General features: G+C 35.8%; 1 protein-coding gene across 1 annotated transcript in view; it reads right to left on the bottom strand.

The window, feature by feature from the left end:
- The window catches only part of SLC15A5 (solute carrier family 15 member 5), a 90,703-nt gene that overhangs the window by 12,662 nt on the left and 58,891 nt on the right, over positions 1–19,150 (bottom strand). The window contains 1 exon segment of the mRNA XM_027129510.1: positions 16,151–16,282. Coding sequence (XP_026985311.1) covers positions 16,151–16,282 — 132 coding nt within the window.

Here is a 19,150-nt window from a genome sequence, read left to right as displayed (position 1 = left end):
CAGTAAATCTCTACCTTGAAGATAAGTAAATAGAAAAAAAAAAAATCCATATGAAGGAGGAAATGTGATGATAATATATATTATTACTGTTGCTTACAAAACACCCCAACACAAAATGACAAAGGTTAAAATAATAATAATAGTGAGAAACTCATAATAAAAATGAGAAACTCATAATAATAAAAATGAGAAACTCATAATAAAAATGAGAAACTCATAATAAAAATGAGAAACTCATAAAATAATAATAAAAATGAGAAACTCATAAAAATGAGAAACTTTGCCTCATAAGGCAAAGATGAAAATAAAATAGCAGAAAATACTGATTTCAGGAAAAATTGAATTCAAAGGAAAAACTATGTCAAAGGGACATCAAGGATCTTTTTATATTGGTAAAAAGCACAATTCAAATTGAAGATATGTCAATGAATATCCCTTAGGTAATGAAGCATAACAAAATCTGTTGGAAACACAGAAATAAATAACAGGTAGATAATTCTTGTGAATGATTACATACATCACACTTTGATCAATTTTTGATAGAATAGGCAAAAAGGAAAATAATGTAGAGAATTAGAATAATGTGATTGGCACTTTGCTGTACACCCAAAACTAACCCAATATTGTAAATCAACTATACTTCAATAAAAAAAGAATAATACAATTGGTAAGAATTTAATTAAGACCACCACATTGTTTAGTAGAAAGAAAAAAGTTATAGAACTTATAGAAGTTTAGGTAATATCAACAACAAACCAAATTCCTATAAATTGAAGATTCTGCTCCTAAATAACTAGCTGGTCAAAGAGGAAATGAAAACCACAATCACAATGTATTTAGAAAATAAAGAAAATGAGAAAATTGCATTTACAAATTTAGGCATACAGATTTAAATCCTGTTAAGAGACAGATTTAAAGGCACACTGTTTTCATTTTTAGAGTAAGAATGAGCATACATGAATTAAACATTCAACACAAAAAAAATCAGAAAATAACTTTTAAAAAATCTGCGGAAAGTAAGAGGAAGGAAATAGAACAGAAAGTCAATATCTTAAAGTATATTAAATAGTTCTAAGAGCTGATTCATTGAAGGAAAATGTAACAACAGTAACAACAAAAACCCTGACAAATCCAATCAAAATACACAACAAAAGAATCAAAAGAGATAACAATGTTCAGTTATGAGTATGCTATGTTAGTGTCAAAAAATCTTATGCAAGGAGGATGATTATCTAGGAAAGCATTAATTGCCAAAATAGAACTAAGAAGAGATGAAAAATCTTAATGGCGGCAAATAGCAGGAAAACGTTACAAAGAATGATTCTCAAAAGAGGTATTAGGTCCTGAATGCACCTTTTAATCTTCATGGAAGGAGTGAATCTTTCCCCTGGATCTTCCAGAGCAAAAGATCATCAAGTACTGATGCTACTGAGGATTGTTTATCCCATGTATGTTAAGATGACTTCATATTGAAAAATCTATTAATTAAATATACCATAACGTCAGGAGCAGTAAAAAAAATCAAAAGGTGATCTCAAGAGCTGTTTAACAAGCATTCAATAAAATTTCACCTGATTTATTTAAATCTTAGAGAACAAGAAATAGAAATTTTCATTTTCTTACGGTAAAGAACATCATTTAAGATTATCTTTATAAACCTACAAATATGCTTAATAGAAAACTGAGAAAAATTCATATTAAGATCATGAGCAAGATAAAATGTGACTGTCTTCTGGTATTAACATTGCCCTGGAAGTGCTGTGTACTGATGAGGATGCAAAGCATAGGAGTTAATACTGAAAATAAGGATAAAAATTATATGTATCTTAAGATTAGAGAATACTGCTATAAACTTAAAAGGATCAACTAAAATATTCTCAGAAATTTACTGAGAAAGTTTAAGAAGTTGGATGCAAGATGAAGACATACGCATTAATAATCTCCCTATATGATAGTGATTATCTCATTGAGTTGTAATGAGGGAAAATGATTCAGTTCATAATAGCAAAAAGAAAAAGAGCATAAAATGCCTACAATAACTCTAACAAGAAATGTTAAGGATATATATGAAGAAAAGAATCTTACTGAACTAAATTTTTAAACATTGAATAAATTTAAAATGTTATACACTTAGATGGAACACTATTGTAAAAGCTTTTACTGTTTTTCCTAAAAGCTAACAACTTCTACTTATTTTATTAAATAAAAACAGGATTTGGGGAAAGCTAAAAGAAGGATTTTGAAATTCATATGGAGGTATAAACCATAGGGAATAGGATTCTTATATTTATTATATTTTTATAAATGAAGAATGACCATAAGAAGGATGATTAGTAATACCTGATATGTATTATATATCATAAAACTGTAATAATTAAAAAGAGGGTGATACGAAGCTAAAATCAAGAGGCAACTGAAAGGAACAAGATGCAAAGATGGCCCTGAAACAGTCCTAAGATCACCTGAGCACTAAGGCTATATTAAAGTACACATCACGGGACTTCCCTGGTGGTCCAGTGGTTAAGACTTCACCTTCTAATGTAGGGGGTGCGGCTTTGATCCCTGGTTGGGGAGCTAAGATCCCACATGCCTCGTGGCCAAAAAACCAAAACATAAAACACAAGCAATATTGTAACAAAAATTCAATAAAGACTTTAACAATGGTCCACATCAAAAAACATCTAAAAATAAATAAATAAATAAAAATAAAGTACACATCATTAACTAATCAGATTCATTTCATTTATCCTATGGTTGTGGAATATTTTTGGTTTAACTAACCTTTCTCAACATACATCAAACTATGTTGTGCAACTTTTTTATTTGAATCAAATAAGTGTTATCTTTACTTAACATGAAAATTAAGTCCACATGAATGAGAAAATTCTATTCAAACTATTAATCTACTAAAATTCCATAACTATAGATAAATGCAATGAAATTAATCACAGTGATAAAAGTTGATAGAATTGATTACATATATTAGCAAAACACATGTAAAAAATCTCATCTATAAAATTAAATGTTTAGTTAAAACTGGGAAAATATTAGCAATAAATGACAATGATAATGTCTCTAAAGTTTCAAGGATATAGAAAGCAATAAGAAAAAACACAAATAGACCAAAAGAAGAATGGGCAAAGAATATGATATGTCATTTTATGAATGAAAAAAAGATAGCAATGTTCATAACATTAAAAATTTCAATTTCCTGTTCTTAAAAACACAAATTAAACTAACAATGGAATATAATTTTTGCTAATCAGATTAACAAAGATTAAAATAGTAATATTCTCAGGGCTGAAATTAATACATTGAGACAATATTATCCTACCACACTGGCAGCATAATTGATGTAGCCTTTTAGAAAACAATTTGGCTTTACTTCTCAGGAGTCTTTAAAATATTTAACTTCATTGAAAGCAATCACATATCCAGAATTCTATTCCACGGAGACAATAAGTTGATGTACTTTAATATTATATAAAACATGCTCACCTTAGTACTATCTGTAGCATTAGAAAATGGGAAACAACCTAAACATTCCTCAAGAAGGGAAAGGCAAATTAAATTAAGATATATATTCATCCATGCAATGAAATATATCAAGTAATTGTTAAAAGTGAGCTTTTATTCTTTTGGAGAGACATGGAAATATGCTCTCAATATTTTTAAGGAAAGAACAAAAGGTGGGTACTTGATACAAATTTATTTATTGAGCTTTCAGCAGGATTAATTTGGACACTAATTTTGCTTAAAATATATACCCATATAAATTTAGTACCCACACACACAAATAAAAAAAATTTGGAAGAAAATTTACCCAAATAATAATTGCTATTATCTTTTCAAAGTCTTTTTTTCTCCCTTCTTTTATACTTTGGATTTATTTCATCATATATTACCTTTATGGCAGAAAATTACTATTTTAAAACCACTTAATCAAACATACTTTTGAAAAAATTTGACTTCTAAAAATCGTTTCTGATTTATTATAAAAGATCAGAATTGGCTGGTTTTCAATCACAACTAACTCTTCTTCAGCAAAGTACAGGATAACAGCCTCAATATTGTAACAAGTTACGTGCTATTTACAAACCTGTCCTAAGATTTTATTTTGGAAATTATAATGCCCCAAGTGACAAAAACTGGTTGATTCTGAACCCTTCAGTGACATTTCACTGTATTCTCTATTGAAATCCTAGATTTACCGAATACCTCAAGTATACATGGCATTATTTTAAGTGCTAAAGCATATTGTTTTTGATTCAAGGCAGACTTTGGCTATCTCTTTTTGGAGGAAGAGGCAGTATTTCCCCTTTTTACTAACTACTGTTTTATTCTGAAGGTAATGGAACTGTGAAAAATCTTTATTTTTTTATTTTTAAATTTTTTTATTGAAGTATAATTGATTTACAATGTTGTGTTAATGACTACTGACCAGCAAAGTGATTCAATTATACATATATATACATTCTTTTAATATTCTTTTCCATTATGGTTTATCATAGGATATTGAACATAGTTTCCTGTGCTCTACAGTAGGACCTTGTTGTTTATCCATTCTATATATAAAAGCCTACATCTGCTCACCCCAACCTCCCACTCCATCCCTCCCCCACCACCCTTCCCCTTGGCAACCACAAGTCTGTTCTCAATGTCCATGATTCTGTTTCTGTTTCATAGATAGGTTCATGTGTGTCATATTTTAGCTTCCACATGTAAGTTATATGGTATTTGTCTTTCTCCTTCTGACTTACTTCACTTGGTATGATAATCTCTAGTTGCATCCATGGTGCTGCAAATGGCATTATTTCATTCTTTTTTATGGCTGAGTAGTATTCCATTGTATATATATATGTATCACATCTTCTTTATCCATTCATCTGTCGATGGACATTTAGGTTGTTTCCATGTCTTGGCTATTGTGAGTAGTGCTGCTATAAATATAGACGTGCATGTATCTTTTTGAATTATAGTTTTGTCCGGATATATGCCCAGGAGTGGGATTGCTGGATCATATGGTAATTCTATTTTTAGTTTTCTGAGGAACCCCCACACTGTTTTCCAAAGTGGCTGCACCAACTTACATTCCCACCAACAGTGTAGGAGGGTTCCCTTTTCTCTACACCCCCTCCAGTACTTATTATTTGTAGACTTTTTAATGATGGCCATTCTGACCTGTGTGAGGTGATACCTCATTGTAGTTTTGATGTGCATTTCTCTGATAATTAGTGATGTTGATCACCTTTTCATGTGCCTACTGGCCATCTGTATGTCTTCTTTGGAGAAATGTCTGTTTAGGTCTTCTGCCCGTTTTTCAATTGGGTTGTTTGTTTTTTCGTTCTTGAGTTGTATGAGCTTTGTATATTTTGTAAATTAAGCCCTTGTCAGTCACATCATTTGCAAATATTTTCTCCCATTCTGCAGGTTGTCTTTTCGTTTTGTTTATGGTTTCCTTTGCTGTGCGAAAGCTAAGTTTGATTAGGTCCCATTTGTTTATTTTTGTTTTTATTGAAACTTTGAAAATCTTAAAATGTGCCTTTTGAAATTTTTCAAATGATAGTTGGACACAGGGAGCAATTATCTGTCTCAAACTTTGTTAGACTTTTTTAAAAGTTATTTTACAATGGGGGTCATCTAGCAAACATCCAAAATGGTTGAGACAAAACTGAAATGGGTTTTATACCTTACTTGACTTTAGGCACATCTATCACTTCACTATGTGCGTTTTGCTTGGGAGCCAAGACGTATGCAATTAAAAAGATGTAACCATCATTTTCCAGGGTGGACGTGCTTCTGTGTCCAGGGGAATAAACCCTGTGCAGTGAAAAGAGCTTTGGAATCAGGGATCCACCTTGGCTATGTGATTTGGGCAACTTGTATAGTTTTCTGAGCTCATTTTCTTCTTATTCGTGGTGAGGCTACAAATATCTACCCCCAAAGAATTGTTGTGAAGATTTAATGAAATAATATCTTTGTGAAATGCATACAGCAAGGTCTGCATATAACTGACACTTAATAAATGTTAATTTCTTTCCTTCCTCCTTTCACTAACCTGATTTAAATGCTTCATTTGAGATTCATAGCTCTACTACCTGAGTTAATTTTTAAAACACATTAATTTTCATGATACCTGAAGGAAAAAATGCGTAACAACTATATTCTAACTTTGGCTTTTCTACCACTTTTTCATATTTATCTAATAACTACTCAAATTATTATTACCCTCAAATTACAGACAAGGAAACAGAGGCACAGAGAGGCTGAACTGTTTGCCTGAAGTCATGTAAAGGAGACAGAATGAATATTTGTTGAATGAATGGGTGATTGGAGATTGGGCCCCGGATCTGCACATGCTCAATACTTTGTTCTCATGACAATGTCTGCATCGAGACTAAAATTTGCATTTCTACTTCTTGGGAATTGTGGATAAAAATGAAATCAACTTGCTGTTTTCAGGAAGGGACACAGTGTCTTTCAAAATTGTTGAGAAATCTCTCTGCATTGTTCACTGAACTGCAGGAGAACGGGCCTGGGTGATATTTGGGATAACAAGCTTTCTTATAAGGGTGATTTCATTCTCTTGAAGAGCATTGGGAGGTAAAAACCCATCAAGATAGTGTGTTCTCGTGATGATTTCAATGAATTATCATGGAAATGAGTTTTAGAAGAGAGGCAATGCTTTGTGATAATAGCCCGATAATGCCATTAGCTCTGAACTGTAATTGTAATAGCATTAGTCAAATGAATAGATCTGATATTAATTTGAGTGTCAAATATTTCTGTAAGGTTCTTCTTGTTAATTAAACATCAGCCATGGTATTATTAATTCAGCATCTAGCCAGTTCTTGCACATAGTAGGAACCTAATGTGTTTTTGTGGACTGAATTAATAAATCAAGCTCTAAGTGGAGCTGTTTCAAAGAGTGAAATATTGAATTTAAATAACATCATCGATATAGCAGAAACTGATTTTTGCCCCAAATCTGCCTGCTTGTACAGTCTATCCTTTCACTTGCACCTGCAACTAGCTAATGGTGTAGATTTATTCATATCAAAATTTGAGAAGAAAGCTTTTCTCATTTTTTGCATATTTATCGGGAAATAGCCTATAAAATTTATCCTGAATTACTTAAAATCAAGAATAGAGTTTGTGCCTTTCTTCTTGTGTCTTACGGTCTTTAGACCATTTTAAAATCTACCAGACAGTTTCATGCCTGCCTTGAGCACCTGAATAGCACTGGGCAAAATCATGCTTTAGGTGGTTTGAAATCACCCTTCATGATCACCAGTGTCAACTGGGTCCTCAACACTGCCACCCTTCTTAACATTTCTCTTCTAAGTCATCTTTTCTAGCTCTCGAGGTAACAAATTCCGATCCCCCTGTCTTTCCTACTCTTTATTCTCATCCTGAGCCACCTTTGCTTTCATGAATGGTTTGCTGCCTACTTTATAAAGAAAGTTGGGAGCCTTGAAAGGAAGGCTCCAGAACATTTCTAACACCAGAACTACACATCTGCACCTGCACCCACGCTCTCCTTTCTTCTATTTCAGTGCAGGAAAGAAGTATCCACCCTCTGATAAGAAGTCAACCTCCCTTTGTCTCTTGCATTTTTAACTTCTCCATTTGTGCCAGATAATTTCATCAGTTAAATGTGATCAAATATCTCTCAAAATTAAAAAAAATGTATCTCGAACCCACATCTCAGTTTCCCAGGTAAAACACAGGGCTCACAGTTAAATTTGAGTTTCAGAACAACCATGAATTAGAATAAGCATGTCCTAAATATCGCCCACATAATTTTGTAAAGTATAATTTATGCAAAGTACATCCATAATATTGCATGGGACATACTTATTCTAGAAGAATTTTTAGTTTACCTGAAATTCAAACATAATTGGGTGTCTTACATTTTTAAGTGCTAAATCTGGTGAATCTACCCACAGCTTCCTCCAAACCACCACTTTATTTCTTAAATCTTCAGAGAAGGTTCTTCAAAAGAGTTGTTTAGATGTGAGGCCCTTATTTCCTCACTTACTAGATATTTTTGACCCTGCTGCAATCTGGTTTTCTTTCCCTCCTCACTGCTGAAATGACTCTTGCTAAGGTTACCAGTGATGGTCATGTTGCTGAATCTATGCATACTTTCCATTCCTCACTCGACCTGATCTCACAGTAGCACTTAACACAATGTATCATCTCCTGTTTGAATCAGTCCTCTCTCTTCAGTACACACACACACACACACACACACACACACACACACACACGCACACACACGCACACACATGTATGTATGTATATATTTCCCTCCACCCTCTGACTGGCCTTTTCCTTCTCCGGCTGGCCATTTCTCCTCCATTTAACCTCTACTATTGAGGCTTTTCAGGTCTAGTTCCCGGGGTCCTTCTTCTCCTCGTTCTTAATATTCACACTAGATAATTTTATTCACTTCCATGGATTCAAACACTATTTTTGTGCCAAAGATTCTCATATTTATATATCTAACCCAGATCCTTTTTCTGAGATCCAGCTATTTCCATTCTGATGTCCCACAGGTAGGTCAAACTTAGTGTGTTAAAAAATGAATGGCTGAAAAGTTTTTCAACCTCTTTGTCTTCTAGTGTTCTCCATTTAGTAAATAGAAGCTTTGCCCACCCAGTTGCTTTTGGCAGAATCTGGAATGCTTCCTTGATACCACTCCTCTCTTCTGCATCCTACCACCTCCTGACTTTGTCAAAACCATCACTAAGCACTATTGATTCTACCTCTGAAATCAAGCTTATATCTATCCATTTCTCTCCATCTGCCTACTTCCTCACTAGTTCATCACCACTAGACTTGCCTGAGTTACTTCATTTGAACCCTTCCTGCTTCTCCCAAGCCATTCTTCTTTCCTTTTCAAATTACATTGCATCCACAGTGATCTTAAAACACAAATAGCTCATGTCACTTGCTTGATGCCTTTATAATTTCTTATTGCATACAGGTAAAAAAAAGAATCCCTGTAAGTCAAAGGTCCTGCATGATTTTAATTCTACTTTCTCAACCTGACTTCATGTGATGCTCCCTGAATATTTTCAGGTTACTGATCTCTGAGCTCCTCTGATGCACCAGGTGACTCCTTACTTCCAGGCTTTGTTATATGTTCTTTCTACCAGACATTCTTCACTATTATGCTCAACAAGCCAAATACCACTCATCTTTCTAGGGTCAACTTCAACACCGTTGGCAGGCACTCTTAGTATGAACATGGATGTGAATCTAACTCTATCTAGACATGTAAGTTTGCCATGCAGAGGGAGCACCGCTAATGGCATGGGTCCATGAGGCCAAGAAGAATCTCAGAACGTGGCTTTATTTCATCTAATCCCAATCTGGTCCCGGAATTGAAGCTGATAGGACACCTGAGCTCTGCATTTATGGGACATATTCTTTTCTGAAGAATTATAAAAATGCCAAACCTGAACATCATGCCCATGGTAATCCTAGCTCACTTGGAAAATGTTGAGATCCCACTCAAATTACAATAACAATACAAATCATTATTTTTGTGCACCTTTACTGATCTGGTGCTTTATGTCTATTTCCTCTGGTCCTCATAGATATCTTGGAAATTGTTAGTGATACCATTTTAGAGAAGGAGAAATTGAGACTCAGACAGGTTAAGTAATGTGCAGTCAGGGGTGAAAAAAACTTCCTTCTGTCCTTCTAGGTTCTTCTGGCTGGTCTAAGAATGAAATTGACATGAGACAGATTGACAGGAGGAAATCAAATTTAATTTTGTACTTACGGGGAACCCCACATACATGAGAGGTTCAAAGACAGAAAGATAACATGAGGTATATATGCCAACCTGATGTAAGAAATGGGATAGGGGCCTGGAGCTTCCAAAGAAAGAGGGGAATTCACAGGATAATAAGAAAAAGAGCAGATGTTTCGTAATTAGATGTTTGCCCTGCCATATAGATGGGGCCCACTTAGGTAAAATTTACCTCTGGTGAAAACTCTTTTTCCGGGAAACATTCCCAGTTTAAATTTTTCTAGGAAGTTAAGGGAGGGGCAGTAAAGTCTCCACTGACTTCAGTTCAAAATAATCCAAACTTTAGCTCAAATAAATAATACGCCAAACTGGCACATCTTGGGGAGGGCTGTTCTGAACCCCTAGTGCTCAAGACCTCACAGTTTATCAAGGGCTGAGCTGAGTTGGAACTCAGGTTGGTCTGACTCCAAGTTCCTCTGTTTCTACCTCTCGTGAGCCAACAGCAATGGATGCTCCTGTCCACATGTAAAAAGTATTTGGGGCTTTGTCCTGATACTGTTATGAACCCTAAGACCTCCAGGCAGCTCTAAGGGTCTCTCTGGAGCCAAAGGTTGAGGGTGTAGAGTAAGTTGTTTCTGGGATATTTAAGTGCCCCATTGGACAAGGAGGTCTCTGCACCTGAGTCTGATGGAGGATCGATAGCAGGTTTGCCCGTGGAGCACTGGGGGCAATGCCATGTTAGCCACGGGAAGAGCGGCACGAAACCAGTGGGTGGTCTAGTAGAATATGGCCTGGCTAAAGGTGAATCACGGGGTAGCAGCCCACTTCTTTTCCCTTCTGGGTCTAAAAATCTGTCATCTCGAAAGCCATTTGTAGTTAGACCTGAGGCATTGATGTGAATTGGAAGAAACACATCTCTAAGAAAGTAGGCACGGACCTGTGAAATCCAGTTGAATAGCCTTCCAGATGCATAAGTACTTTCTTCTTTCAAGTTTACTGCAACTGCAAATTCCTGTTTCAAGAACGACTCCTTGATTCATGCTGAGATGGCTGTCAGTGGTCTCAGGAATCATAGATATTTAAATGAGAATTTTAAAAGATCACTGTTCTAATTTAAAATGCTCTTGGTGGGAATTAAACAGCTAAATTCTCTGCTTCTTTCCTGAACTCTGAAGAGGAAGGACTAACGGGGACAAGAAGATGTATACCTTGACCCCTTGATTCTGCCCAATTATCCAGTTTCTCTGAGACATTTTGCTTTGGATCTTTCAATCACCTACACATCCATAACTAAGATGTCACTTTTCACTGAATTCTATTTCGTTATTTTTGTCAAAAGGTAAGCTCGCACTCACGTGTGTGAGAAAATTGATCTGGTTGCTAATGGCATAGAGTCGAAATAAGCAGTTTGACTGACTTCTTCACTCCCTTTTATTAGCATTGCTACTTTTAGATAAACTATTCCTGATTAGTGTAGGAGGATGGGTTTAGTCTTGTATCTTCTTTAAAGCACTCAGAGTTAGAGATCCCAGAAGGATCAGTTTTCTCACTTGTACTGAAAATGTCATTCTAACAGTTATCTGTCTGCACAGTCAAGTTTTGAGAAATCTTTTGAATTTACCGCATTCACACCATTCTCCATCATGGTGCTAAAAATGACTAATGCAGCTTGGAGACCGTGGTAGCTGATCATCTTTTCCAATCATACGCTAACACTCACACACGCACTCACATACACACATGCTCTGCTGACATAAATCCTTGAAGGTTTAAAATATCCTATATGCTAAATGGAATGTGGAGGCTTGTGAGATGCTTAAGCATAGAGCTATAATGTTCTTTTCACTATGGTCGGTTCTGTCAAAGAAATTGGTCTGGTTGTTTGATTAAATAGACCCATCTTATTTCTAACCAAATGTGCCACTATGGCTTTATTTTATATTTAAAATAATCTCTGGCATTAAAATTTCATTACATACATACAAATTTCATACATACAAATTTCATTCAATACATTACTTAATTTTATCCTCCCATCATCTCTGAGAAAACTGAAGTGCAGCATTCTCTTTTTTTACGTAAGAGGAAACAGAGTGATGATGACCTGCCCAAAGTCATGCAAAAAGTCAAAGGATCACCCTCTCTTAGGGGCCCTAATTAGTCACCATACGCCAGTTTATGGTCACTAAAACCAAATCATCTAAATGAACTTCATTTCCTTTCCTGACGAATGCTAATCTGATGGTTAAAGGGACTGTCACAAACTCAGATACATCCTATTCCTAGAAAAACGTGTGACAAAAATCTCCTGTGATGTCATTCTGGGAATGATGGAGAAGTGTGTGGGCTGAATGATAGTAATTAGGTGAAGTGGGAGATGATTATATCCAAAAGGGGAGGATTAGTTGATTGTCATTAACTTGCAGTGAGATCTCTAGGAATTTTCCACAAGGCTTTGGTTTTGGTCCTGTCCAGTTCAACAATTTTATCAATTACCTGGAAGAAGTCGAGGAACTTGCTTACTAAATTTGCAGATGACACAAAGCTGGTAAAGAAGTAAAGATTAGTAATTCACTGGATGACAGAGTCAAGTTTTTAAAATGTCTGTTATTTAGAATGATGGGTTGACATTTATTAAGGATAGAGATAAAGTGCCCCATTTAATTAGGAAAAGAAATTGTGATAAGATGACTGGAACTGAATTGAGAAAAACTGCCAAAAATAAAAAAAAGCCTCAGGTTTTAATTTACCATAGGTGTGATGCAATTACTGAAAAAGTCACCACAGTCGCTGTTGGCATTAAGAAAGAGAGGAGAGAGAAGGTTGATAGAAGTAACATATCTATCTTGATGTACCCATTTTGAGTATTGCGATTGATTCTGGAAACCATATTTTAAGAAAGATACTGACAATTTGTTTGTTTAACGGATGGAGGGGTTTTGATAGTGAAAAATCAGGGAATCATGCATGTAACATGAAAAAAACTGGAGTGGTTTGTCTATAAAATAGAAGGGGATCATAATAGCTGTCTTTATTGAGCACTTATTGTGCATATTAATTACTTAATCCTCTCAGCAACATGATGAATTATTTATTGTTGTTGTTTTTGGCATGAAAACTGAGGACACACAGCTAGACTACCTGGATTAGAATTCATATCGTTTGACTACAGGACCTACTCTTTTAAACATTGTACCACATTACTTCTCCAAATATTTATCAAATGTTTGAAGAGTTGATATGTGGATAGAAAACTAAGCTTATCCTGTGGAATACAGTTATCAACAGATGGGTAGACTTAGGTTACTTCTCAAAGTAGAGAATTTTTCTGGGCACTGGAAGATGATGGTACATCTTCTAGTTTTTGGTACAATGTTAGACTAGATTACCTCTAAGGTGATATCCAACTGTAAGATTCTAATTTATTGGGATGTGATTTGATGTAACACGGTATTACTATGAACAGAAAAAAAAGTTTTCAGAAGTAAATCAAATCAATCATCAGTAATTTAAATGGTGTTCTTTTGAACATAAGTTTAGAGAATCTCCCCTGCACATCCCATGTTGCTAAGATGTCCTTACCATGTGTTCTTAGTAAACCTCCTTTCATGGACACCAAACTCTGCCAAAATTATATAAACTTTTAAAAATCTATCTTTTACTATGTCTAGAATATTCTCAATAATATCCTACATGTAGACCTCCATCCAAGGAGATTTTATTGCAGAAGTAAAAAGCCCTTACACTGTGTGACCCTTAGTAGCTGTTTGATGTATTAAAATCAACATTGGCTGCAAATAAAGATCCTACATGCCGCAACAAAGATCCCGTGTGCCACAACTGAGACCTGGCATAGCCAAAGGAAACTTAAATAAGTAAATAAATATTGAAGAAAAACACTGGCGTTGGTTTCACGATGCTGGGAGGGTCAGAGCTCTGTCAGATTCTAGTGGTGGTGACTGAAGCACTTCATTTTCTTCTTTCTGTCTTAATTATTAAGTTTCAAAAAATGAGGATAGTAATATCAACTTTATAAGATTGCTGTAATAAACCCAGTAATGTATATAACAGGTCCTACCACACTATGCAGATTCTCAATAAAAATTTAGGTTTTCAGTGAAATGTACTTGCAAGAATAGTTGTGCATGATAGAGAAATTGCCTGGTCTTTCTTCCTGGTTCCTGGGAGATAAACTCTAAAACCATTGAATTTCCTAAGTGATTGAAGTATGTTTGTTATTCAAGATTGGCCTCTTAAGCCCCACCTGATGGTTTATGTTAATGGCATGACTCAGAATGGGAGCTGGCCAGCCAGGAAGACCAACCATATGATTAGAGGTTTGGGGTTTTGAGCCACAGGATATCAGCCCGATCTCTTAAGAGAGAAAAGAGGCTGGAGATTGAGTTAAACTACATGGCCAATGTTTCAGTCAATCTGCCTACATAATAAAGCCTCAATAAAAAGTCTGCACACCAAAGCTCAGGTAAGCTTCCCTGGGTGATAATACTCTGCGTATTGTCGCACACTGATGTGCCAGTTGGGTACCACATCTCTCAGGGTGAAAGAAGCTTCACTTTTGGGACCCTCCCAGACCTTGTTTGATGCCTCTCTCCCTTTATCACATTCCCATTTGTATTCTCTTGCTATAATAAAGCTGTAATCCTAAGTATTGTGCTTTCTAGCAAATCATCAGTTCTGAGGGGGAGTCTGTGGGGAATCTCCATATTTATAGCCAGCTTATCAGAAGTGATGGCAGCCCTGGGGACCTCCAAACTTGTGGCTGATGACTAAAGTGAGAACTGCCTTGTGGAGAACTTAACTTGAAGTTTGGCCAGACTCTGGGTCAGTTGCTTAAGCATGTATATGAAAAATTTAGACTTATATAAAAGGTAAACTGATAGTAATGTTTGACTTCGCAGTCTTTCTAGAATATGTCAAATGTAATTTGATTATAGACCTTTTTTTAGCAAATTTTCAGAAACATCTTCATTGAGTAATGTTGAAGAAAATAAACATGTTCAACAACTAAGATGTTGAGGTAGAGATATAGTTTAGAATTTCCCAAGTTATCTTATAAAATCCTAATACCAGTGCTTTGTTCTTTGTTTGCATTTAAAGAATCTAATCATCAGAGATGTCAACAACTCCTGTAGTTCACACTTAATTGTGACAGTTTGGATTTGAGCCCTTTGAAAACTGGAACCATATCTCACATAATTCCATGTAGCACAGGGCCTAGCACATGATAAGTATTCAATATATACTTTGGCTTAACTTTCTCAGTCAACTAAGAAAAGAACAGCGTTTGATCTTAACAATCAACGATTGTAGATTTGTTCCCTAGAACTCCACTGTACCTATCATTTAATTCAACACTCAATTTTATTGCTTCCCTACACCCCTGGAAATTTTGTGACGGTTTGGAAGTTTATTTTGCTTGCCATGGTGTTTCTAGCGCCCAATATGGTAATTGGAACAGAGTGGATCCTCCATAAATATTTTTTGAATGGATACCCTAGTGTTAAAAGGAGTTTCTCGTTCATAGAATTTATGTTTTCCATAGTGTGAACGTAGGCAAGTAAAATTTATTTGTAGAGAATACAAATGAATATTTCTTTACATTATTTTAAAAGTATAACTGAGTATTTTTGAAAGCAGAGAATAGGCATGCAGTATTTCCCATAAAATAAGCACAAGCAAATGTAATAAATTTTAAGCTGTATTAACCTCTCAGAACAAATAAAGGAAAAAGTCTGTAGATTTTAAAAACAGCCAAAGACATTTCACTGTGACAGCTAATCTTTAATGTTATCCTGTGTGATTTTTCTACCAGCCCATATACGTGTAGTACTTTTTATGTTGCATGTGAATTTTTCAGATTGTTTCTCCTTACCAAAATATCTACAGGGAAAATTTTCCAAGATCAGTTGTCATTCAACTCACAATTTCTCTTTGGTTGCACAGACACTATTTCTGGCTAAAGGATCATCCAGATACCCTGTCCTCTTATATTTACACAGGACTTACCTTTTCTGAGGGTCACCTATGCCAGCTATGACACATTATGGAATACAGCCCTGTTGAAAGACCTAGTAAGAATATAATGACCCGTTTGTTTTAAAATACACGAAAGAAAGACAGTAGACAGGGTCTCATGAGAAGTGACATTCTGTAATTACCTCCCCCTATCAAAAGAAAAACAATTCCTAGAAATTAATGAATACAGCAAGAGTCTATTTCCTATCTTAATTCTATCTTAATTGCAAAAGTGGATCAATTTGAAAAAAGACTACAGTAGCAAAGCCCCTCTCTTAAGGTTTTGTCCCTCAATTCTCTAGTCATCAAATCAATATATATATAAGCATACCGTGAAACTGTTTTTACCTTCTGAGATGAGGTAGACCAGCTCCACCATCAGTGCCCCCATGAAACAACCAAAACCATTGAACAGTGTCAAACAATTCATAAAGTTTCCTCTGATGGTACCTGGAACAAATCTGTATGATATTACAGAGACTGAGAAGAAAAAAGGTCAGAATTTAGAACATTCTCTTTAAAATACTTTCATAGATACTCTTCAAATTAGTATTGATCATACCTCAAAGAAAGTTTACCAAAACAGCCAAAATTTCTGTTGGACTTTGTTAAAGTTACTATAGTAAGCTATATATGTTACAATTTACAGATGTCTACAAGGAATAAAAAATGGCAAAATATACTGCTGTAATGGTACAAGGAAAATTTGATTACTGGTGGTTAAGTGTCCCAATATATTCACCCAAATTTCACCTCAATTGGAATATTTCTTGTGAATTTTGGATTGAGCTAAGGCTTGTACTGGTTAATATCATGGCAATCTATCAATAAGGTCTATGATTCTGTACTTCTGTGTACATCATTAGGTTCCCTATAGAAATCTTGAATTTATCATAGAAAACTAGCATGGAGGTTAACAGCATGGGCTCTGGAGTTAGATAAGCTTATACTAAAATCTCGGGTCAACTGTTTACTACCTCTGTGATTTTAAGTATGTTACTTAAACTTCCTAAGCCTCAGTGTTCTTCTCTATAAAATGAGAGTAAGACCATTACTCACTTGGTGAGGTGCTGTGACTGTTACTTGCTATAGTATATGTAAAGTGCTTATTACAATGCTGAATAAGTTTAGCTATTTTTAACAGTATTAATTTTACCAAATCAAATAGCCCCTAACTACTTGTGCAAAGCCCTTTATATGCATTTAAATTAGCCCATTTAAGGAGAGACAGTAGCTTAAGCATTGGGTCTCCAAAATGGTTATCTTTTTCCCCCCCAAGTCATCGTTGGAGTAATAGTAATGATGGTGGTAAGAGGTTGAAAGAAAATCACGGAGCAAAGTTCTTTTTAATTTTTGCTTAAAAATAATTTTTTCAATATCAGAAATAAATGAAATAAGTATATATAATTTTGTACATTCCATATCAACATAACTATGTGAAAATATGCATGGCAATCTAAGGGATAAAGCTAAAATGTGAAGCTGGAACATGAATACATGGGAGTTTATCGTACTCATCTCTCTCTTTTGTATATGAGAGGCAAAATATTGTAAGTAAACACATTAAATAGCATGAACAGTTTTAGCTTTGACGGGCTAAATTATTGGATTTTTACTCTTTTGAACTTTGCAAATTTGTCTACAATGAGAGCTAGTAGATAAACACTAAAGCTCTTTTAAAAAAGAAATGTGGTGATAGAAAACTGATATACCGTAAGCACTAAACCTTTAGTTTCCCTCTCTCTAAGAAGAATGAGATTTTATTACCTTCTCCCTTCCCTCTCAGGAAGACTTCACCCCTGGTTTCTCTGTACTTTTACCCCAGTAAAACTCTGCATTTGTCCAGCACTTTTTTTTTTTTTTTTTTTTTGCGGTACGCGGGCCTCTCACTGTCGTGGCCTCTCCCATTGCGGAGCACAGGCTCCGGACGCGCAGGCTCAGCGGCCATGGCTCACGGGCCCAGCCGCTCCGCGCCATGTGGGATCTTCCTGGACCAGGGCATGAACCCGTGTCCCCTGCATCGGCAGGCGGACCCTCAACCCCTGTGCCACCAGGGAAGCCCTGTCCAGCACTTTTAAATGAACTTACTAACACCTAATGTCAATGTATTCACGTTCCTTCCTGTTTTCATTTAACATTTCTGTTTTGCTTTCTGTGTGTTCTCCACGTGTTTTTATTTACCATTTGATAAACATTTAAAGGAGTCTCTGTGCTCCAGATGTGCTGAGTTCTGGGGCCGAGGGTGGGAAAAAAGCATCAGTACATCTTTCCTGGATTTTAAACCCTGGGAGGGCAGAAAGCAGAGATATGCACAATACTACAGGCGGTGCTAACTGGGCACTTAATACCACACATAGTTACTGGAGATGAAGGTAGTGATGGTGAGAAATAAAATACTGTGAAGAAGGGCTTCAAATATCGCAACAGGAGGCCGTGGGTACCAGAGCTCTCTTGTGCAGTGCAAACCACCCGCAGGAGCCCGAGGCCAAGCTCGCAAGCTTTGTTCAGGAAGATCCAAGGGAGAGTACGAGGAAAATGCTGAAGAGGCTTTGGGAAGAAAAGATTCATGGTTATAAAAAGGATGTGGCTTATGAACTTTCCTCTTTATAAATACGAGGAGACAAACAATGGGCAGAAAGACGAAGTAGGCCGATTTCTTTCACTGAGAAAAAGCAGAAACTCTACAAGCCCATTATTACTTTGCTAGTGAATTATTAATCCTGTGCTTTTCTCTTGCTAGAACTTCTGGTGCGGTATATAATTCATGAACACACTTTGCCAGCTCTCTGCCTGCTGGTGAATCTCTCTTTGATGTCATTTTCATCGTTTTGAAAGCCTCCGGTTCCCTTTTATAGGACTTAGCACTTGAAGTCCTCCGATCTCCACTTCCAGGCGTCTACTTGCATGTTCTGATCTTTTTCAACTTTGGTGATCACCAGATTGATATTTTAGGCTCCATGATACTTCTTTTGGCATGTTGTAGTATAGATACGATCAACAAGTCTGCCACTATTCTAAAATTCTCATTTTACTGTGAAGACACTGTAAAAAATATTCAGTGTATGGGAAAGCTGGTCTTCTTGCCAAAGAGAGCTGAAATGTGTCTCCAGGTGGAGGGTGGTTAGTGTTTTGCAAAGATGCCCCATCACAGCATATGCGGAATCTACAAACTCTAGGGCCAGAACTGCCTTCCTGACGCACCTGGTGCTAGGAACTCTTTGCTGGAAATTTCTTTTACTCCAGTTGTTCTTAAACAGTTAAAATGTGTTTATTGCATTTGGTGAGGGGTTATTTTGAACATGTGGAGAAGCACCACAGAACTAGAAAATGGAACTTTATACTATTTCC

Source organism: Aethalodelphis obliquidens, unplaced genomic scaffold, assembly GCF_003676395.1.
Source record: "Aethalodelphis obliquidens isolate GAN/ISIS:26980383/991018 unplaced genomic scaffold, ASM367639v1 scaffold36, whole genome shotgun sequence".
Taxonomy (NCBI): domain Eukaryota; kingdom Metazoa; phylum Chordata; class Mammalia; order Artiodactyla; family Delphinidae; genus Aethalodelphis; species Aethalodelphis obliquidens.
This window is presented reverse-complemented; position numbering and strand designations above follow the sequence as displayed.